General features: G+C 40.0%; 1 protein-coding gene across 2 annotated transcripts; it reads right to left on the minus strand.

Moving 5' to 3' along the window:
- Positions 1-119: 119 nt before the first annotated feature.
- LOC135479131 (leucine-rich repeat protein lrrA-like) lies at positions 120-23,287 on the minus strand. 2 transcript variants are annotated; one of them, XM_064758882.1, is made up of 2 exons: positions 23,222-23,287; positions 120-5,347 (listed from the first exon to the last, which is right to left on the minus strand). In XM_064758882.1, exon 2 carries the CDS (start codon positions 5,307-5,309, stop codon positions 2,916-2,918), a length of 2,394 nt encoding a protein of 797 aa, XP_064614952.1. In that variant the 5' UTR covers positions 5,310-5,347; positions 23,222-23,287; the 3' UTR covers positions 120-2,915. The 2 variants fall into 2 exon arrangements, with proteins under 2 accessions (XP_064614952.1, XP_064614951.1); XM_064758881.1 differs by lacking the exon at positions 23,222-23,287 and adding an exon at positions 13,588-13,905.
- Between the last annotated feature and the right edge of the window lie 669 nt (positions 23,288-23,956).

Consider the following 23,956-nt stretch of genomic DNA (forward strand, 5'->3'; position numbering starts at 1 on the left):
ACATAACAGTGATTTCAATTCACATTTATCAAAATCATATAAAAGCTATGTCATTTATAAATCACATGAGGGTCATGTTATTTACAAATCATATAAGAGCTATGCCATTTATAGATACGTTACATGTATACAGTCTTCAGACCACGCTTTAGGTCAAGTATGAGTGGCTAGCGCTTTCGTCTGTTAAAATGAGAAAACACAATATAATACTTATCTTTAACACTATTCGCATCGCTGCGAATCATATAACAAAGACCTTTTTAATTACTTTAATTTTAACCTTACAAATATCACAGCTCCGTTTGTTAACATCTTACAATACAGGAATTGTAATGTTAAACCTAAAACTTCTGAAATATCACAATTCTAGGATGCATAACTGTAAGGGTCGTGACAATGATCAAAATTCATATCACATAAGAACATATTTACGTGAACTATATTATCAAATTAACACAATTCATTGAATATATCTACACATATACACAAACTGCACTATTAAAGTTTCCCCATGTCGAATCTAATGTTATTTTAAAACTACAATTAGAGGTAAAGAGATATTGACTAGCTACATCTAACTACAGAAAGAACATTTCAAAGCGAAATTGATACAGTAGTAGCTTCGCCAAAATGACATCGTCAAATATAAATACAATTCAAAATGTAACAATGGAGAGATGTGTCAAAATAGTATGCCTGTTAATAACAAACAATATAGCTCCCATACAAAAACTCATCCATATACATTAATGACAAACACTATAGCTCCTATACAAAAACTCATCCATATACATTAATGACAAACACTATAGCTCCTGTACAAAAACTCATCCATATACATTAATAACAAACACTATAGCTCCTGTACAAAAACTCATCCATATACATTAATGACAAACACTATAGCTCCTGTACAAAAACTCATCCATATACATTAATAACAAACACTATAGCTCCTGTACAAAAACTTATCCATATACATTAATGACAAACACTATAGCTCCTGTACAAAAACTCATCCATATACATTAATGACAAACACTATAGCTCCTGTACAAAAACTCATCCATATACATTAATAACAAACACTATAGCTCCTGTACAAAAATTCATCCATATACATTAATAACAAACACTATAGCTCCTGTACAAAAACTCATCCATATACATTAACGACTAACACTATAGCTCCTGTACAAAACGAGTTATAACACCTCCTTTACAAAATAGCATATATACAAGCTAACTAGACAAAAATTATGGTTTATACCATTGTGAACAAACTTTGTAAAAAATACTTGAGGAATCTCGACGTTCATTGTTACCGGAAACAATCTTTGCAACTGCTTTTGGATAGTTGGCTGTATTTTCAAGAGAGGGCATAACGAGAAAAAATACCGAAAGCGTAATGTTAAGGAGGTCTAGCATAATTACTCTACACCAATATGCAAATTAAGTGGAATAAAGCGGATTTGTACTTGCAAACAGCATATGCTTGATGCTTGTAATGGAAACGATCGTTTGTATACTTCCGGTTTGCTCTAGAGTGGCGCTGCGCTGCGAGAGGGCTTCGTACCGATATCCACATATGGAATGCCTTCAGTTCTTTGCGTAGATCGAGAGAGAGAAAGGAAACGCCACCCGAATGTTGCCTCCTATGATGGCTGGCAGTAGCAGATGGGGACAGTCGGTTATATTGTGTCACTGCTGCATTGTAATTATAGATGGATAATATATATTATATTATATAATATATAGTAGCCGTGAACAGCTCAAGGCTTTTTTATGGCCGATACCCAGATGATGGATTTTTTCTTATCAGTCACGACATCATTGACGGACCGAGTGCAACGCAGTTCACAGATCCCTGTAATCGCTGTGCCAGATTCTATTGGTGCATATGCATCGCAAGAGAGCTTGGGGCTGTTTCTCGAATCAGTCGTAAGGTTATGTCGGTCGCAAGTACCAATGTGGCGTATGCCGTCATTATGCAACGGCAAGGTGATTAGGCCGGGGTAATGTTACGACCTCTTTGAGAAACCGGGCCCTGCAGATCCGGGTTTGGTTTCACGAAACTTCCTAAGAATTTTTTGCGGGTTTGCTTAAGCAACATAATGCTAAATTGATGGGAAATGTTTGACTTTGGTTTTTTTGTTTTTTTAGAAACATTCCATGTTTGACATAGCCAAGCCAAAAAACTAGCCACCTAAGCAATTTACTGATCGTAGGAACTTTTGTGAAACCGGGCTCTGGATTTTGTGACTTTCGCCGGCAATTGGCTATGCTGTGTCCATTACTGTTACTAATACATTACTTTTATTCAGTTTCTGCTGTTGCATTGCCGCCATTACCCGCCATAACTGTCACAGAGTATAACACTTATAAGAGCACAGTGGTTTGTTTTGCACAGTATAATTTTCACTTTTACGCCCTCTTTTACACACAGGATTAAAACAAAAGTAAATAAAATATCAATGCCATCCGGCGGAGCTGTAAGTCTTCCGTTTTACCGGAAAATTATTGAAGCAGGTTTTTTAATTGTTTTCAGGGGTTTTTTTCTGATTAACGTCTAATTTATTCATGCATCATGTCCTCAATATTTTTTCAGATTTTTGTTAACCATGGTAACATGGGGATTTGAAAGTCGTTATTTTTACATTCTTAGAAACTTATATTAGCGTGTATATGAGTGTAAATTGGATAGATCTGTAGATTAAATATTCTGTTGGTAAGCTAACTGTAACTCTGAGATGCCTGAGATCCTAAGTTTGCAAAAAACATAAAACAAAAAACAAAGAGCATAAACCAAATACAGTCATTTTGGGGCGCACCGGACTGGCCAAAACAAATTCCAAAGAAGTGTACAATAAATTTTCTGAGCTATTCTTGTTAAATTTAAATGATTATGAAATGATCTATTTAGGCGGTGCTGATTTCACTCCCCTCTTTTTGCCGCCCATCGGACTAATTTTTCCATTTCGTTTCGATTTCGGTTTCTTCGCCGCTGGTGTCTCCTCTACTTTTGGTTTCGGTCTGTCTTTCGCTTCTCGTTTCTTGTAAGAGGATTGATTGTCGAAAAACACCTGAGCCTTTTGTCGAAGTTTCTCCCAGTTTTTGGGGTATCCATTTGTTAGTTTGTTATCCGAAACATTGAGCTCTTTTATGCTAGGCAGTTTACATATGTTCTCAGGAAGGCTTTCTAGAATGTTGTCCGAAACGTCCAAGATTTCCAAGCCTGCCAGTTTTTCCATGGGGGTCGGGAGGGATGTTAAATCGTTGCTCGACGCATTGATGATCTGTAGACGGTACAGGTAAGGGAATTCAATGGGAAACTCGTCTATATAGTTGTGAGAGACATTCAAATTCAACAGGGACGCCATGACGTCGATCTTGTCCTTTGGGAAAGTTAGCAGTTGGTTATTGGATAGGTTCAGTACGAGCAGCTTCCGCAAATCGCCGAAGTCATCCGGCAGAAGCGACATGTTGTTGTGAGACATATCTAGCTGTTGTAGAGACAGTAGCTTTGTCAGTCCTTCCACGAACTGAGTGATGCGGTTGTTGGAAGCGTCCAGTTTGACCAAATACGTCAGCACGTCGATGTTTTGGGGAAGGTCGCTAATGACGTTGTGGCTGATGTCGAGCTCGCGCAGAGTGCGAATTTTACAAACACTGTCCGTCAATGACGCCAGCTTGTTGTTCGATACACACAGTCTCCTGAGCATGCGCAGGTTGAAAACGGCCGGGGGGATTTCCTCCAAGTGAAGGTTACTCAACTCCAGACTAGTCAAGTTGCACAAATGCTCTTTGTCTCCCATAATGTTAAGGACACACTTGGGTTCGTCGGCGGCTGCAGTCAGTGGGTTGTCGGACATGTCCAGATGCATCACCGAGGTGGGCAGCGTAAGGTCGTTGAAAAAATTCGCGGCAACGTTGAAAGACTTCAGCTGGAACATGTGACTGACAGACTTGGGCATGTGATTTATCTCGTTGTTCGACACGTGGAACACTTCGAGGTTGCGCAACTTTCTCAGGTCGCTCGGCAGAGCCGTAAGTCGATTGTTCGACATATCCAGATATGTTAGAACTTGCTCTTCGCCTAAAGAATCAGGTATAAGTGCCACTTTATTGTGTGAAAAGTCCAAGTACTTAAGGCTACGGATATTGCCGATGTTTTCCGGAAGTTCACGAATCTTGTTATAGGAGACGTCAATGGTCTTTAGCTGTCTCATTTCGACGATGTCATCCGGAATTACTTCTATCTGATTATGAGACGCGTGCAAATGCTCCAGGTTTTTCATAAAAACGCAACCTTTCAAAGATTCCAGTTTGTTGTTGTTGACGTCAAAGTGTTCCAGTCTCGCCAGTTCCTTCACACTTGTCGGAAGATACTCAACCTGATTGTTAGCCATTTTGAATGTTTCCATTCTTCTCAGCCTTCCAATGTCGTCGGGAAGACCTGGGATTTCATTATTGGAGACGTCTAAGTAAACGATAGAATGGGACAGATTGCAGATTTCCTCTGGCAGAGATTTTAGTTGGTTATTGGACAGATCCAAATGGTTCAGGTATTTGATGCCGCCGATCTTGGGTGGCAGTTCCACGAGGAGGTTGTTTGCCAGATTTAGCCAGGTCAAGCATGTCAGTTTATCTATCGTGTCAGGAAGAGTCTGGATGGAATTATTACTGAGGTTAAGCACTCTGATGCGCGGTTTTTTCACCGCAGCGTCGGGAAGCGTTGTGAGTTTGTTTCCCTGTAGATTAATCGAAGCTCCCACTTCATACACGTTCTTCCGGAGCGATTTGATGATGTTATGCGACAGATCGACGTCTTCCAGCGACGATGCTTTCCCAAAGGTTTTTGGGAGGACTCTAATTCTGTTGTTGGAGGCGCGAAGATACGCCAATCCGCTCGCCTTGTGGATCGTAGGGGGCAACTTCTTGATGTTGTTGTTAGTCAAGTCCAGGGTTCTCAGCTTTTTAATCTTGGCAATCGAACCGGGTACAGTGTTCAGAGCATTATTCCGAATGTTGATCTGTTCAAGGTTGACTAAGTTTCCGACGTCTTTCGGTAATTTTTTCATGCGATTATTCTCGCAGTTCAAATCCACTGCCAAATCAAAGATTTCCTCGTTAGCCCAAATATCAATTGGCAACGATTTTACATTCAAGGTGCTGAATTTAAGATGGACGTTCTTTCCTATCCTTTTAATATGAAATTTTCTCAAGGGTTCGGCCAGTGAGACTATTTTGCTGCCCGGCCCCGTAGCCGGTGGGGGTTTCTCATCCTTCTTCCTTCGTTTAGGAGGCATGGTGAGGGTAAAGTCAGCAATCACAAATGTGTACGTACCTACAATTATAAAATGCCAAATTAAGTTTAGATTAAATGCCAAATTAAGTTTAGATCATCAAGAACATAAAAATTGAGATTGACTGTTAATACTTGTTAATAGCACCTTCGGTTGGCCTTTATACAGTAGCAGGTATACACGAGGATGTAAATACATCTTATCACAACTTCTGAAAACCCTAAAAAAATTTTATCCATAAGCCATATGTCATCATGCAGACTACTATGTTTCTGAATTTAACAGATTAAGCTTTATGAGTGGAATGGAGTGGTCTCCTATGGGCTCGGCTCGATATCCACCACTCTTTATTTCTTAAAAATGTAATTTTTGGAGGGTGAAAAAAACATCTTTAACACACTGTAGACGTAAGACTAGGAAGATTAATTTAAAACCACGTCGACAATGTGCACAAGTTTTACGCCTGCATTAGCTGAAACTTAAGCGTGAAGGAAACCGCAGTCCCCACCCCCTTCAACCCTCGCCACCTAACCACACTTCCCACAAAAAATAACCCAAGAAACGTCCTGGTTTAAAGTGGCAGCAAAACTAACGAGAGCTGGATTCGAACCTTTTACCTCATTGACCAAGGTCCGAACTGTTGATGCAAAAACCAGCAAGGGCCCTTTAAGTGTATGTCAACGAGGGCAACAAATAAACGTCAGACCATAGCGAAATTTTGCCTGGATTACAACAGGTTTCAGCAATATAGTAATCATAGTAATATATTTTTACTCCATTGAACCAATAGGGCCGACCTTCCATGGGCCTAGGAAAGAAACTGTTGTACAGTAATTTAAATGTCACAGGCAAACCGGCCCAGAAGGTTTAAGAGGTGTGTTACGAGCTACGTTATTCAGTTATCGGAGCAAATGAACCATGCAGGAGAATTATAATGAGTTTCAGCCCAGCGGGTGACAGGAGGAATTTTCGAAAACAAGCAACTTTGGTTGAACTGTTTACTTTTATGTGCGTTTTGTGTTCTTGTGGTGTGGGCCTGTAAAGTAAGGCGACAAACGAAATACACGGTTGACAGGTTTGGAGTACGTCACACAAGGCCAGAATGGAGTAAGCGCGCTTCAAGCATGTCTGTCAAAACAGTTTTACTATAGATTCTTTCCCGTGATACCAGTGTTGGAGGCCCTAGAATTGGCAATAACTCCAGAATCGAGAGCCAGGAGGCATAGACGATTGAGGGAAGTCTTTCTTTGACATACCTTAATGCCTTGTCATAAAAGATTTAATAATAAAATACATGTACTAAAGTAAATCCCGTCGGTGTCTGGAAGCGTGCCCCACGTCAGAATTCGCAGTCTTCACTCCACCTTTAAGAGATCTCGTTCTTCACTCCACCATTAAGAGATCTAGTCCGGCTTAGACGCAAAGCGTATGCGGTACATGATACGTACTATTATACTGTCGTAGATACGTATGGAAAAGCTGATAGTTCGTACAACTCCAGTTGCCACAGACAAAGCCGCTATCTGCAAAGCGTTCGTGACACGGTATAAAATGCATGTATGTCTATTGGTCAGGTCACTATTCACATTATAGTTCCTGGATTTGTTTAAGCACAAATAAGGACGCAATCTCGTTATGTATCAAACATGAAGTACAGGTACATGTAATTTAAGAAGGCGTCTCTAATGAAAAACCTATACAGTTGTGCATGGAATAAATAGAAAGGCATGACTAAACTACCTAGAGCAATCTATGTGATCAATAACTACATAGATTCGCTTGATCAGCATTCCGCAAAGACCGATTTCATCGCGTACAACTTTCAAGGGACATTAAATATACCAGGTCCCCAATTTACTAATGTAATTAAACACATATAAAAGAGGTCTTAGGTGCCTGAAGATTTGGCACGGAGATGTTTGTAGTCAAGGAATGGCTTTCGACAGTGACACAATTGGTATCATTAAGTTACCGGCATGAAGCTGTCGGCCCAAATTTGGCGATTAAAGAGCAATGGAGATTGAGTGCACTGGAGTCCGGACAATCTACTTCGCGCTATATTGTTCAGACCGATTCATTTGTTAAGCGATACCATCGGGAATGAGCCCTTGGCGAATAGAAGTGGTCGGAATCTGGCAGAGCTCAGGATGTTTTCAGTCTGATCGATATTGGTGATTCTGACAAAACCCGGATAAAACACGATCGTAGAAACGCAGGTTTATCGCAGGCAGACACATTTGACATTTCGGCTTGGATTTGTCGTAAGCGTGAACTACGACGTGTTGCGAACAAACGAACAAACAAGTCCGACAGCCTGACTGATTCTGGTTTGATCAATTGATAGACTGACTGATCTCTTTGTGGACAGATTGGCCGACCATCCGATTGAGACAAAAAAAAAACGCTGCTATTTTCTTTCCGATTTCTCAGTGACAGTGGCGTTCTGCTACACCAACAAAATATCGTAATATGAAGCTAAGTTCCATCTCCCGGAAGCTAACTTATTGAAGATATGAAAAGGAATGATCCCTGATATATATTTTTCTACTTATTTGATGACTGTTCAAACGAACAGAGAACAAACGACAATCCGCAGGTTTCTGTAGGACCTTTCCATGAACTGCAGGAGATGAAGCCAAGTATGAGCTCTACGTGAACTCACAGCGACTGCATTGGTGAGAGGCTCCTGGGTCAATGCGGCACGCTAAACACCTCTGCCACGCTGACCCCCCATCCCACCAATCTCATCCAGCACCCCTCCCCCCTCTGTTTCTTCATTTACCAAAGGACACCGTTAACAGGTAAATCTTATTTTTATATCACTAATATAAAAGCCTACAGATCACAGACCAATTCATTCTTACAGCTTTACTTAAGACAAATCCAAAACCAAAAATGTAGCATTAATGAGGGAAGAGAAACAGGTCTACCACCCACACCCCCATCCCATAACCCCCACCCCACCCATATTCACCCCCACACCCACCCCACCCCCATCCCCGGTCACTAACACATGCAAGTAGATAAGTTAAACTTCCATGAGTACACAGGACACGGTTGTTTAAAAATGCTTTACGACATAGTATCAGATTAAACTTTTTAAGTCAAGTCTTCAATTTTGTACCTTTTTACCCCAAAATAATTGTGTAATAGTATGTTCAAATATGAACCAAATCTGCCACACTGTGATACACTGACTTAATTCGGACAACTGCATAGGCTTTTGACTAAACACTTAATGGTAAAATATGACTGAATTCCAGCATTAGCTGATACACTTTCGAGGAACTGGACTAAGTCAATTAATGCTACAACTTCGGTACATTGTCACTTAGCACTTAACTGTACTCTGTTTGAGCAGTTTCTCCTGTCGCGCAGACCTATAAGAGATTAATGTAAAAGATATATCCAAGTTGCCCTCAGTGCACTGTCTGTATGGCATCCATTTAAAGTTGACAGCGACACCGAAAAGACTGCCCATTGCTATAGAGTACGATCTACACGTATTCACCTCCTGTCAACTCGCACACGGACGGTCAAGGGCACCACGTGACCTCATGAATTATCCAACAGCTTTCGCCGTGTTATGTCCAGCTAGGCGAAGTGGTGTACATTTCAAGCCGTGATAAATCCACCCTTGACAACGGAGATTTGTGCAATGAGAACACCCACGTGGGGTTAAAGACATTAGCGGTATACCCCACGTGCTTATATGGTAATCTGCCTTGGGCTAGCATGCATGTATGATGATTTGTCAGATGATTTTGATAACATTTAATTCATTACTTCATTTATTTGATTGGTTTTATACCCCGTACCCAAGGATATGTCACTTATGTGACAACAACTCGGATCATGGTGGGATAAAAACGAACAGAACCCTAAATATGCCAATATGCTGCGCTTGCACGCTAGCCACTAGGCCACGGGGACGCTACTCTCTTAGGCCACGGACACCAGACATTCAATTTAAACATACATGTTGCCGAAAGGGAAGCCCGAATGGTACGAAACAAATGTTACTCCACTTCACTCACACTAAAACTTGATTTTATTATTTTTATTTTTTGTTTCTTTTTTACAATTATTTTTCCAGAACTTGCTTGAATATTTGTTGTAAATCTAGAAACAGTCCTGTGTAAAAATCCCTGGCGTTATAGGGCTATAGTCTGCTTAAGGAAGATCAAATAATCCGGATAACACATTTTTAAGGTCTTTCGAGTTCAAAAACTGTCTGACTACAAACAAAGACTGTGATTTATTTAGAAAAGATTTGCTATGAATCCTGATCGATAACATATATATGGCAGTTTCACTGCCAGTTGGCTGTAAATCGCGGATATCGCCACACGAGACAAGACATGTTTGCCTCAGCCTACTCCAATACACATAACACTCAAACACACCAATGGCGTGAAACCGATTACATATGATACAACCTTATCACGAAATAATCAGCTTACACGCGAAAAAAAAAAAACGGAAACACCCCTCCGTAAGAAGCTTTATGACCAATGCGCTGAAGCAGCCTAAACACGCGACCAAGACGAGATGCCCCAAGGCAATGAATGCATGTGGGACGTCTTCTATCTAGTGAACGTATAGACCTATATCTGTTACGATGTCACCATAATGCTCGCCGCCGTCGTACAAATGAAATATTCTTGTGTGCGGTGTAAAACACCAACCATATAAATAATTATTTACATTGAGCATGTCCAAAATTGTGGTCGACATCAATTTACTTGTGTATTAACACAAAAAGGCCCACAAATGTACATGTATTAGAGTAATATCAGCATACTCATTAACCGGTCTATATGCAAAGGTTACAGTATATTCTTTTTTCTAATGTACTAGTCGACGAAAAGCTCCGACGGTGCCTAAGACATCTGTTGGTTGCATTAAACATGGTATGAAGTTTATTTTGCAAAATGCCACAAACTTGGCCATACTTTCGTTACAAGCTTATAAACCTTATGACTCTGTCTCGTCGGTCTTACGGAAAGTGATAAATACATACACCTGGGATAAGCTCATACATAGGCTATATGCAGATATCTGTGTTCGTCGTCGCCGTGGCCGTATGGTAAGTTGATAAGGCATATTTGTCAGGGTGGTTGTATGATATACACAGTGGGCGTCTGAAGGTGGAACGGTGGGTATGTGGGAGAATACATGTATGACCAGTGGTGGGTGGGAGTATATGGTTTATGCATAATAGGTGTACGATTGGTGTACGATACGTGTACCATGAGCGTTTATGTGTACGATGTCTATGATTGTGAGTGTATAATAAATCTATGATGGGTGTCTGAGAAGTGTATGATGAGTGTCTGAGAAGTGTTTGATGAGTGTCTGAGAAGTGTTTGATGGGTGTCTGAGACGTGTATGGTGAGTGTCTGAGAAGTGTGTGGTGAGTGCCTGAGAAGTGTATGATGAGTGTCTGAGAGGTGTTTGATGGGTGTCTGAGAAGTGTACGGTGGGTGTCTGAGAAGTGTATTGTGGGTGTCTGAGAAGTGTATTGTGAATGTTTTAGAAGTGTTTGATGGGTGTCTGGGAAGTGTACGGTGGGTGTCTGAGTAGTGTATGTTGAGTGTCTGAGAAGTGTATGGTAAGTATACGCACACCGCTTAAGTAACTACATGTATACACATTCAGTACCGTAATTGTCATTTCAAAAAGTGAGTTTCAAGAATACTCCTTACGCGAAAAAAAGATTTACCAAGACGCCGCATACTAAAGAAAACATATATGTGTCTATGACACTTTTGTGTATCATATCGATGCCCTCTTGTTGCCAAATGAAGTGTAAAGCACTACCAGTTAGTGAATTAATGTACAAGGTTTACTACATGATATTCCTGAATATTACTATGGCTTTATACAACCCAGATAATTCTCAATACCAGTATGTACGTTGGCAAAGACAGGTTGCCTATAGCTCGCTCTTCACTTAGAAATACATGTATGCGCTGTGTGCCTGTAGCGAAGTGCAAACTGAAAGACCGAAAGCGAACTGGCAAACAGTCGGCTTTTGAGCAAAGGTTAATGGTATTTTTATGTTTGATTTTTAGTCGCCTTAAGACTCTGTAAACGCATGGCGTAAATTGGAACAAATACCGTGGCTTAGAGACCAAGTAAAATTGTTAGCACATAATGCTGGCACACGTATGGTGTTTTGAGGACTGTATGTTCAGGCCTAATGGAAATACACATTCATAATATGCATGTACCCCTAACATTAGTTTACATGAGTTTACCCAACCACAAAGACTATATAAACTGTGACAGATACGAAGAATTTATTATCGTGTATGTTCTTGAGTACCGTGTAAAACAGGAGACAATAAGTATATAAATAAATAAATTTATTATCACGCAAACTTATATTTTATATTGTTCAGAAAATGTACGTGACATATAGGAGGAAAATACATAGGAGGCCTACATAGCAGTTAAAACAATGTTTGCATTTGATCGTTCAGAAGCTCCTTGGCATTATTATCCAAGAAACACATAGGCACAGTCTTTGGAATAAAGATTTTCCTGCACCAGCACCTAATATAATCAACATACGGTTTTGTTCATCTACATTGCACATTTGTACACTCAAAAAATTAATTTGTCATTTTAACAGAAAGTCTCTTGTCTGGGTGATGCTAGAATGATTGCTGTAAGTATAACATAACAATGAGTCATACTCAACATACTGTCCTGTTTGTTAAATAGAACCTTTATGTTGATTTAGTAAAAATATACATGTATGTGTTATATTTACAGAATAATATTTTACAATAGCAGAATATATTCTAGCATCACTCAGACCACAGACTTTCTGTTAAAATTAACAAGATTAATTTTTTGAGTGTAAGTGAGTGAGAGAGTGCTTGGGATTTAGGTCGTACTTAATTTTTCAGTCATGTGACGGCAAAGGATTCTTTCCATTGCATGTAATGTGCCTCCTCTCTTTTATCTAGCGCTGCTGCACTGAGCCCACTTACCGAAGGCAAGTAAGCTGTCGCGCGCGAGCCATTCTACTGATATGCCTAGCGGTCAACCAGTCGTTGCACTATACCCTCTATGCGGAAGGCCAAGCTAGGAAGTTATAACTTCCTCTTTCTAGGTCTTAGGTGTGACCCGGCCCAAGATTGACCCGACCCAGGACTTTTTTTTAGTGTAAATCAAACGGCATGAATTATCCCTTCTCACTGATATTTCCTTGAGGAATATATGTATACATTATATATAAGGGGTTTTAAACACATTCAGATCATGTACATGCTGGATCCGACAGCTTTCTGATGCCGGAGAGGTACACCACTAATTGTTTTTCCCATCATGCACTGCCAGTATTGTCACGTACATTATTTATTCACACGGTTTATGTTCACAATGGCACATCAGTGCTTGCACTCATCCACTTCGCGACGAAGTCGGTTTCATTCCCAACCGGCCATACACTGACATAAAAGCACTCGTACGTTGCACGGAAATAATGTCATTTCAGTTTACTGCAATGCAAAACATTTGCCGTAATGTTACGGCTTAATATGTATAGACGCCTCTCAAAATAATCATAGCTGTCAGTACTGCTAGTATCCAGTACAATGCGTGGCGCCTCAACCAGATTATCTAAGTTTTAATTGTTTAATTATTATACAATTGTGTTGAAACATGGAGACTGATGAGTATCTATATGGTGATATGTGTAGTGGTATACATTCATCGGAATTATTAAGAAGAGCGACTGATCTGTTTCAAAGTAAATATGTATATATATATAAAGGTATAATTCGACACAAATATGAAGGGAAAGAATGAAAGTTATACAGGTTCATTGTATAACTATACAGACCAGTACAATAAATGTATAAACCAAACACGTATAAACTTAAATTGAATTCTCTGGCACAAATGACTCCATATGTTCGGCTATTTTTACACGTATGATAGAATAGTGAAGGCGTTAAACATATAAAGGAAGCCATATGCGTACAGCATGCGAGAGGTACACAATACGTAAGAAAGCTATTTGAGCACGGTACCAGTGGTCGCAGGCCATGTATACAGGGTTAGCCTAAAGCGCCTGTGTTAGGGTTTTGTAGCATACATATGTAGCAGCGGTCATAATTTCGGAGACACAAGAAAAAAGCTCCATAGAGAAGTAAGGTGAAAGTTATCTAGAAAATTATTAGATGTAGATTAATTTAAACTAAACTAAATATATTTCATATATAACGGTAAGCAGAATTAAGACAACGACTCTAACTTAACGTACCTTCACAGTAATCGGTGGTTATAAGTGGTTAACTTTCCCCCATGTTTTAGTGAGCCTCCGTGGTCGGGTGCTAAGTGAGGGCCAGGAACAATAGCGGACCTGAGGGAAAGCAGGTCGGTCGTGTTAGAACAAGCCCCGCACTGTCAAATGACCACAACACTTCGGATTTCTCTTTATGTTTACCTCGTCACGTATTATACGAGCGAAATTGACTCTATTCTCGTCACTTCACAAATCAAACGGTCACCACAAGGGAAATTCGATCCCAGTTTCGAATATTCAATACAGCGAAGTAATCAATTTACCCGAGCCAAACCAGCCCAGCGTGTCCCGGCTGCCAACGTCTAACGACACTCTTCGTCGTTGTCAACAAAGATTCACGCTCATTAGTTACCGGTCATAACATCGGGTAAGAGTTATCTCCCTTTTTCAAACAACTTTTCAAGTGCTCGTAAAAACAAAATTGCACTTTGTGTGGCAAGTGACCAGAAATATAGATCGGTCAGTCATATGTGCCAGGACTACATTAATTTAAAAAATACGCCTATTTTTAAAAGTTATATAAGTGTCCAAAAATTATCCGTTCAACAGTTACCTCTTCAAAATGCTAATTTTTCCACAGAGATTTGATATTCGGCTTAGCTGTTTGGTAAAGAAAACAATGACATTCGATTTAAGCTGTGTTGCAAACTGTCAGGTATATCAGCCTTTAAATTCAGTTCACGATATTGCTATAATCGTGTCTAGATTTTCTCTTACATGAGACCCCAGTCCCAGCATTATGTTAATGATGACACAGTATTAGGCTTAGACAACAGACTTTCTGTTAAAATTAACAAAGTAAGTGCTGTCCCATGTTTTATATTCGGATGAATGAGTGATGAAGTCCTGCATGATCTTACGCCTCCTTGAACATACTGTCGTGTCACTTTATCTTGTCAATCAGCCATACTCTCTCCACAGCGCGATTCAAAATGATCTATAAAATGGAGAAAACTTCACCGCCTCAAGTTAGTCGTGTTTAAAGAAAAAGGCCTCTAAAAATCGACCTAGCCATCACAAAAATAGACCACTTAAAACTGTACATAAATATACTTTCATTTATTTTCTTAGACTTTTGCTCAAACGTTTTAATTCTATGGTGGGCTCATTGGACCACACTATGAGAGGTTAGGACCTCTCACGTCACCTTTTTTCAACTCTAATAACAACATTGAATGTTGCAGTAACTCTTAAGTGAACTCAAATAACTCAATAAAACCATAAGTGAAAGATTACTGAAATGATATTCCCAAAAATTCCTTCCTTCTGGTGAACATCAGGAAGAAAAGGTGATGTGACGTCAGAGTTCCTGGTGAACATCAGGAAAAAAAAGGTGATGTGACGTCAGAGTTCCTAGATATCGTCAGCATGTCTGATAAAGCTCACCATAGTTTTCAAATATTGATGCCTTTCAACATTTTCTTTAAAAAAATATGAAAAAATGAATGAAAGTACTTTTACACATAGTTTTCAGTTATTTGTATGATGAACCTTACTTCATATTTTAGCTTTCTTTTACTTTAAGCCGATCGTTCGTTTACCAGGACGACTTGTAGGTAACATATTACCCACTCGTGTGTAATACAACAGAACGGTAGTCAGTCCAACCTGGAGTCGGAATTGTTGGCGGGAAATTAACGGTTGAACTGTAAAAACAGTGGCGAGAAAATTGTAATGTTGACAAAATCTATTGGTTAAAATGAGTAATCCAATAATTACGTCATCGATGTGCATAAACTATATAGGTATACATTTAAATTTCGTGATTCAGCACAGTTCTAACGACTTAAATTCTAGTCAAAATCTGTTTAGGGCTTTACATCAAAGGGTATCAGTCGGCCATTTCTTCGAATTAATGGTGAGATGCCCGTGAAACAAATGACGGACAGACCAGTAAATGAGAGAGATAGATTTGTATCAAAAGTTATATTCGGACAAATATCGTCATATGAACAGAAATGGGCATTTAGGTAGAATTCAACAAACTATTCAAAAGTTCCTTTCACGCCAGTTTGAACATATGGATAGAAAAGCACATCACTATGTTGTGAAGCATTATGTTGTGAACCACTGTGATGTGAACCACTGTGTTGTGAACCACCATGGATGATGAACCATATTTTGTGTTGTGAAACATTATGTTGTGAACCACTGTGGTGTGAACCACTGTGTTGTGAACCACCATGCATGATGAACCATATTTTGTGTTGTGAACCACTGTGATGTGAACCACCAAGCATGATGAACCATATTTTGTGTTGTGAAACATTATGATGTGAAGCACTGTGTCGTGGATCACTGTGTTGTGAACCACTGTGATGTGAACCACTGTGTTGTGAACCACCATGCATGATGAACCATATTTTGTGTTGTGAAGCATTATGTTGTGAACCACTGTGATGTGAACCACTGTGTTGTGAACCACCATGCATGATGAACCATATTTTGTGTTGTGAAACATTATGATGTGAAGCACTGTGTCGTGGATCACTGTATTGTGAGCCTCTGTGTCGCGAAGCACTGTACCGTGAACCACAGCGTTGTGAAACACGGTTCTTTGAAGCACTATATTGCCTACCGAAGAGGCCAGTCATACCATGCCAACCTTATAACTTATACACTGGACTGAAAACAAGCATTGTTTCCTTTGTGACGCTCTTATTGTAAATTACCTCGCTCTGGGAGCAGCAAGGCACCCCAGAAAGTACCCCCTCAGTTAGCTTTATAACACAGCATTATAAGGTGAGATGAAAATAAAACTGCTATGAAATAATTCATCAGAACCTATAAGCTGGACTGCGGGAAGCATTATAGTAGGGGAAAACGCGGGAAAAACCCACGACCATCCGCAGGTTGCTGGAAGACCTTCTCACGTATGCGGCCGGAGAGGAAACAGCAATGAATAGCCTGACTTCAAATATAGAACAGATATTTGATGTGCATATATAAATAACATTATAACGCATCTTTCAGCTCCAATTCAACTGAAAAAGCACCATATCTGTTCGTGTGTATGCTTAAGTAGAATAAGGTCAAAAAAAAATCCAGTGGTGTTAGTTGGAATATATTAGACGTGACTGTACACAAAAATACTTCTGTTGAAATCCAGCACAACTTGTGTTGCTTCATTCAACACAGAAATGTGTTACCCCAACATGTTTGTGTTACAAAATTATATAACACAAACTTGTTTTGTATCAAAAACTTTTGATGTTGTGTATTTTGCAACAAGTATGGTATATAACATCCAACACATCTTGTGTTTAATTCTTTGAACACAAGACCTTGTCTTAATTCAACACAAGATGCAGGTGTTCAAATATGACAAAAGACTTTTGTTAGAAAGAATACAAATTTGTGTTTATACAACACACGTGTTTCTGTGTGTGGTCTACAATTGCTCAAAATGTTCTATTGTGATCACATTTAATATACAAACACGTTGTATAACTTTCTGGGTAGATGAAATTATCAGAACTTCGGGGTGATTTAATACCCTTTTACCAAAAATTTGTTAAAAATCAATTTACAAAAAGGGCCAGTGATTTACTTGTAGCACGATAACGACATGCACTAACTCCTCTGACGCCTTGTAAAATGCTAGTTAGCTATACCTAAAGGAATAGAACTCTGTCAGATCGCCATATAACACAGTTCAATTCATGCGAAACATGAGAAGGGATCATCAGTCGCCGAGGGACTGATGGCCTCTGCTGGAATTTACCCTTGACCAATGCGATCTTAGCTCCCACCGACTCCATCAAGCCTTCCAGACAGGGCGTGTAATGCTCTAAGGATAATTATAGCGTATGTGTGGTACACTGAATATGGCTATTTTTCTTGCCAAAATAGTATAAGATCTGTAATATAGTCATGGATCTGTGTTGTGATTAAGGCACACAATCCGTATTAAATTGCTATGCAGATTTATAGGGTTTAGCGCTTAATATCCACATAACAAATACAGCAATTTATTACCATTCAGTTGCAATGATACAATCCGCTTTGTAAATTTATTATTTAAGCCTTTAAACTTGTAAGTTGGAAGGAAGATTCCATTGTTTGCGTTTTCAAATCAATCCCATGTAAAAACAACAACAAAAAAAGCATCGAAAAAAAATGATTGTAAATTTATCCTATTTATTTAGACCACAAAACTACGACCAAAACATAAAACATTCTTTTAAATTTATCAGAATTATTTATGACAAACTGCGGTCCACCATGCAGCATGGGGCGCATGTCAGGGACGCCAGTCGTTTAGTACTAACGTGGAGCCAAGCCTTATCTGCGCTTCTGAAGACGAATAACGATTGTAATGAATTGTCGTTTCGAATGGTTAGCAGACATCAGCAACCCCTGAGCGAGCCATGGAGATCAGACTAATTGATCAGTGCATCAGTGAATCCGGCAAACACATTGGCTGGGTGGCAGACAGACAAACGGATGGACTGACACTTAATGTTTATTTGTTTATTTGATCGGCGCTGTGCCAAAAAACTTCATTGATTTCCGACAGCGACCGGGTTCATTAATTGTAAAAACAGACACTAGAGTAAATCACTGACCCATGTCAGGTACAAGACAAGCCTCCTTCTATTCTCAAAAGCCTGTGTCAGGCAAAATTTGAAAAGATTTTCAGGGCTTAAAAGACAAAACAAATTTTAATAATGAAGTCATGACAAAATGTAAAAGGCTTCACAAGCTTTCAATCCACATGCCGGGATATGGATTATTATTATTATGAATTTGATAATGATAACTAAAACTGTCATTTTGATGATGATAACTAAAACTGTCATTTTGATGATGATAACTAAAACTGTCATTTTGATGATGATAACTAAAACTGTCATTTTGATAATGATCCCGACATGTGGATCGAAAGCTTGTGAAACCTTTTACATATACGTGGTGATGCCTCGACTTCATTATTATTACTGAACCCACGTGAAGCTATGAGGGGGGGCTCAGTGGCTCAGCCGGTTAGCGCGCTAGCGCAGCGTGGTGACCCAGAAGCCTCCCACCAATGCTGTTGCTGTGAGTTCAAGTCCAGCTCATACTGACTTCCTCTCGGGCCGCACGTGGGAAGGTCTGCTAGTAACCTGCAGATGGTTGTGGGTTTCCTCCGGAATCTGTCCGGTTTCCACCCACCATAATACTGGCCGCCGTCGTACAAGTGAAATATTCTTGAGTACGGCGTAAAGCACCAATTAAATAAATAAATAAACCACCAATCCAATAAATAAATAAATAAAGCAGTCTTAAGCAGTATATGAAACTTTTGTGTACATCGATCTTAGTATTATAACTTGTTAACTGTGAGACAATACGGCATTTTTAGTAATTCTGGTGACGTCTGATAAATTGCAGTTAACATCACTACATAGTTTTACCTCATTCTGTTTAAGCAATGGTGCCAGAAGTATGTGTAGGTTGCAACGGTTTAAACATCCATGTGCACAGTCGGAATAAAACCCTTCCTGTGGTAAACTGGCACGAGGCCTTACTTCATCGGTTACGTGTAACTATTTGCCAGCTACCACACTGTTGTTGCTGCTCTCGTTTTGCCCTCTATGGTGAAAGTGTTTTATTATATAAACAAAAATTACCTTTCCGAAAATTTCTATGTAATGGCCACAAAGACCATGGAGACAATTTATGACGTGTCAGCTCGTGACGTCACGCGGGGTCGACCCATATTCTGGACGTGGTTCTTCTCGGCCAGATATCACATAGCGTCAACTCCCATCAGAACGCTGGCCATATCCTCTATCAGAAATAGCGACATCTGGATTCGAACCTCCGCTCAGGATGCGATTTATTAGACGGAGCATTTGGTGGGGCTCTGGAGCACAGCTATTTCTGACTTAAGTCAAATAATAAAAATCTGTCAAAGTTCTTAGTTTTTGATGCTGGAAGTTTCAACTGGTCTTAATGTGACAAAATATTGGCTTTGTGGAATCGGCGCTAGACTCTGAACATATAGCCATCATACAGGCAGCTAACGTTATCGTCTTTACATGCGCTATGTAGAGACCAAAGACACTACTGCTACTGTGCTGTTGGGTCGCAAACCGTGTCAAACGGCTGAAGCCATATTTATTATGAAAAAATCAATATTTTATAGGCGGGTCAAACCGCAGATAATCTGTAGGGAAAATCGAAAAAACGCTCAAGACCAAGCATTAACGCTTTAGTCTGTCGCTGTTAGGTTTGCTATACGTCTGCTATATGTCTGTTTCTAGACCAATTGTCAGCAGGGAGTTCATTGACCGTTCAGCAGAAGAAGTGAGATCTCAATAATCGTAGCATTTACAACAACAACACTTCAGAGAGCCTACACTTAAACCCTATCTGGGAGGCCTCTGTGGCTCAGTTGGTTAGCGCGCTAGCGCAGCGTAATAACCTAGGAGTCTCTCACCAACGCGGTCGCTGTGAGTTCAAGCCCAGCTCATGCTGGCTTCCTCTCCGGCCGTATGTGGGAAGGTCTACAGCAACCTGCGGATGGTCGTGGGTTTCCCACGGGCTGTTCCCGGTTTTCACCCACCATAATGCTGGCCGCCGTCGTATAAGTGAAATATTCTTGAGTACGGCGTAAAACACCAATCAAATAAATAAATAAATAAACAAACCCTATCTAGTGGATACATCCCACGGTGTGTTATATACACTTTGTAATCTTTCCTGTTAAAAGTAGTATTTTGCGCATAATCCTACATGTATTAAATCGTATGTGGGAAGATGTTCCCGATGGAATCCTGACACTTGTCAATTTACCTCAATTAGGGTTTTATTCTAACTGTTTTTGTATATGCCAAAGAAAAAGCGTCAGTGCACACGTTTGATATAGCCACATGACTTTACCAGAATTAGATAAAAAATAGTGCAGTGATGGTAATTGCCGATTAGACATTACTGATCGTAATTGTTAAACATTACTGATCCTAATTATTAGACATTACTGATCGTAATCATTAGACATTACTGATCGTAATTGCCGATTAGACATTATTGATCGTAATTATTAAACATTACTGATCGTAATTATTAGACAGTACTTGCCTGAAATTACTCAGAATGCTTGGTTGTCATCAGATTTAACACACGTGCACATTAACCAATGCAAAGGAACCAGGTCTTTGGGATGCTGTCTACCAGCAGAATCCTAGTTTATGCAGGAAGACACTATATTTATTTACTTATTTGATTGATGTTTTAAGCAGTACTCAAGAATATTTCACTTATACGACGGCGGCCAGCATTATGGTGGGAGGAAACCGGGCAGAGCCCGAGGAAAACCCACAACCATCCACAGGTTGCTGAAAGACCTTCCATAGTACGGCCGGAGAGGAAGCCAGCATGAGCTGTTCTTGAAATCACAGCGACCACATTGACCATAAACATTGCGCAGTACTGGTGCTCTAAACACCTCGGACATGGAGGCCCCCGCAGCTTTACAAATGAAGCGCAATGCGAATTTAGCGCAAGGCGAAGTTGTCGAATTGCAAAGGTGGCGTAAAGAATAAACCCAAGATAAAGTATATAAGTACAAGTGTGTGTAGCACAAGGTAGGCTCACATGCCACCAGTAGGATATGTACAGGAAGTCTGAAAACTGCGGGAAACTGGTGTTGGTCCAAGGCGGTTACGACATATTATAGTCCGTCTGCATTTCTCGTCGATACAACAGGCACCGGAAAACGAGGAACGAACCCCTGGTAATTTGGAGGACAATCAATGGATATAGGCCGATGACCGTGTCCAGGTTGACGTACCGACTCCCCACAGCCTGGACAAAGAAAAGCCCTGCCAAAGGCAGAGACGCATTATTCAGTTCCGGGCCGAATCGAAAGCGCCAAAGAGCCAAGGGGCATTTGGGATCAACTCGCGATTGATTTCACCCTGCTTCCGGTCATCATCAACGACTTAGCCAGCAGAAGAAAAAAATTACCGTTTATCGCGGATCCCTTGTCCATCCTAAACAAAGGATCGTCGATGTGTTCAATTCAAAGAATGTCTGTGCTACAATTCGCAACCATGTTGTTTTCTCCACGAATCATTATTTACGTACAATACGTAACGTCACGGCTGTGTTGGTTGAATTATCATCAGAAGAAGTAGAATCGTTATCGCATAGACATAATTAAAAAATAAACGGAATTATATGCCAAAAAACGGCGTCTTTTTACACCTTGTATACTGCACTCGTAGCAGACAGATCTACGAAGGGAACCGATTGACTCGCCTCAGTGCGGCTGTTCCCTCCAGATGTGTGTTCCGGATGTAAAATCGATAATTGCGTCATTATTGTCATTTAGCTCCAGTGGTGTTGTAATCACACCAGGGCACCGATCGGGCATGGCAGGAAACAGGTCGTTAAATGTGTTAATATAGTGAACCTCTGGTTAGATCTCTTTAACAATAGGAAAAGACTTCGCAATGCCTTATCTGTTCTTAATAATAGATCTATAATATATAGACTGTCTGTATTTAACATGGAACGTACACGTAGAGTGCTTGTGATTATATACAGACCCGGTACATTTACGTGGGGAACGAAAACGAACATTGGCGGAGAAGCTAAACGTGCTTTAAATCTCTATTACACAGGTTCAAGTCGGACCTTGTCAGACACATCTTCATTTAATCAAGCTAACTATGCCCATTAACATCTACCTTGATTGACTCAACTATATTAACTCTTCAAAGTCCTGAACCTTCCTTCATAAATAAGCAGGATTCATGATCCAATTAGATTCCACCTTAGTTATTAACACTGACAGGAGTTCAAAACAACATGGGATGTGGCTGTAGTGAGGAGTATGCGGGGTGTGAAATAAAGTTATTTCACAGCAGACGTAGAAGAAATAGTTATCTTCACATCGACTTGTCAAAGGTTATCGGAGGGGCGGTAATTTTGAGGCAAAATAGATATGATAGAAATAAGTGGCGAAACAACAGCAGTATAGACATCAATGGTTGTTTGATCTCTCGCTATCAGCGGTATTGTGACAGTGACTTTCCGCTGCCTGTTCGTTTTGACAAATGCACATCACTTTTCATGACTCTGCTTATAGCTGTTGTCTAATGTTTTGTCAAGGGGTAAAGCAATACTGTCACAAAGAAATACTGTCACAATGTAGTACTGTCAAGAAGCAGTAGTGTCACAAAACAATACTGTCACAAAGCAATAAAAGGTATCATGCTGCCTCACTGAAGTATCATAGGGAAGACACTATGTAGACATGACACAAGGGTCAACCGATCTCGGCCCTTTCAACGCACTTCTAATCGAAGATTTAACACTTAACAGCCTAACTATACAAGCCGTTTAGCTGTATATCTTTAGTTGCAAACACCTGTGTTTATTCGCACCGATCAGTGCACCCTAATTCCGAAAGCACGCATAGAAATATTACAGATACGATTCTGTCTAGGCCTACACACCACTTTCTTGAGACAGCTGTAGCACATGTTTCTGGCAACCAGTACATCTAAATAACCTCACATGTTGCCAAGGCCGATGCCTCGGCACTTTACAGTCTAGTATAGATACAATTATCTAGACTACCTTTATAATTAACACCTACCTTTGGGCGATACAGCACTCGAGTTCCTTACATCTTGAAAGTTCCAAGACAATGTTGCACCAACAAACTCTGGCTTGTAAAGTAGCAACGTCGTTAACAACGATGACGTAATAATGAAGTGTTGAGTAATACGTCGTCAAGACTTGTGGACCACAACGTCATGAAGAGGAAAGGATGTTTGATCTTTCCCGTTGGACGACGTTACAATGGGAACTTGTCAAACTCCCGGCAGCAGGACTTATATTCCTTTCCCAGCTCATCACGAGGTCGTCACATTGAAGACAGTACGACGTTACAATAGATACTGAAACATTATAACATTGTGGACGCTGATTCCCAATCCACTTTTGACATAACAATGGCTCAAGACCCTGCGTCACACTAGCGCCACCTCGCGGGATTAAAAATATGCCGAGTCCTCATTGAGTTCGTGCTCAAGAGTTCGACGTCACAAGAAATCACACGCCATTGTTTGCGATGTCACAATGCCATCCCACCGTACAGTGAAATCCGGCTTCTTGTGACTTTATATCAGTTAGGACTTAAAAGACTAATTATAAAAGATATTTAATAATAGCAACTTAAACAACTCTACAGCACCCTTTCTTTCCTAGAAGAATTAGGTAAAATAAAACGTAGCGATTTAATAGCAAACTTATTAGAGTTTAACCGTCCATATACAATTGCTCAATATGCAGTGTTGTCGTCGCATTTATGAAACATCACCATATGAAA

The sequence above is a fragment of the Liolophura sinensis genome, chromosome 12 (assembly GCF_032854445.1).
Source record: "Liolophura sinensis isolate JHLJ2023 chromosome 12, CUHK_Ljap_v2, whole genome shotgun sequence".
NCBI lineage: Eukaryota > Metazoa > Mollusca > Polyplacophora > Chitonida > Chitonidae > Liolophura > Liolophura sinensis.

Coding starts and splice junctions, on each gene's coding strand:
- LOC135479131 (XM_064758882.1), bottom strand. CDS start 5,309: ATGCCTCCTAAACGAAGGAAGAAGGATGAGAAACCCCCACCGGCTACG.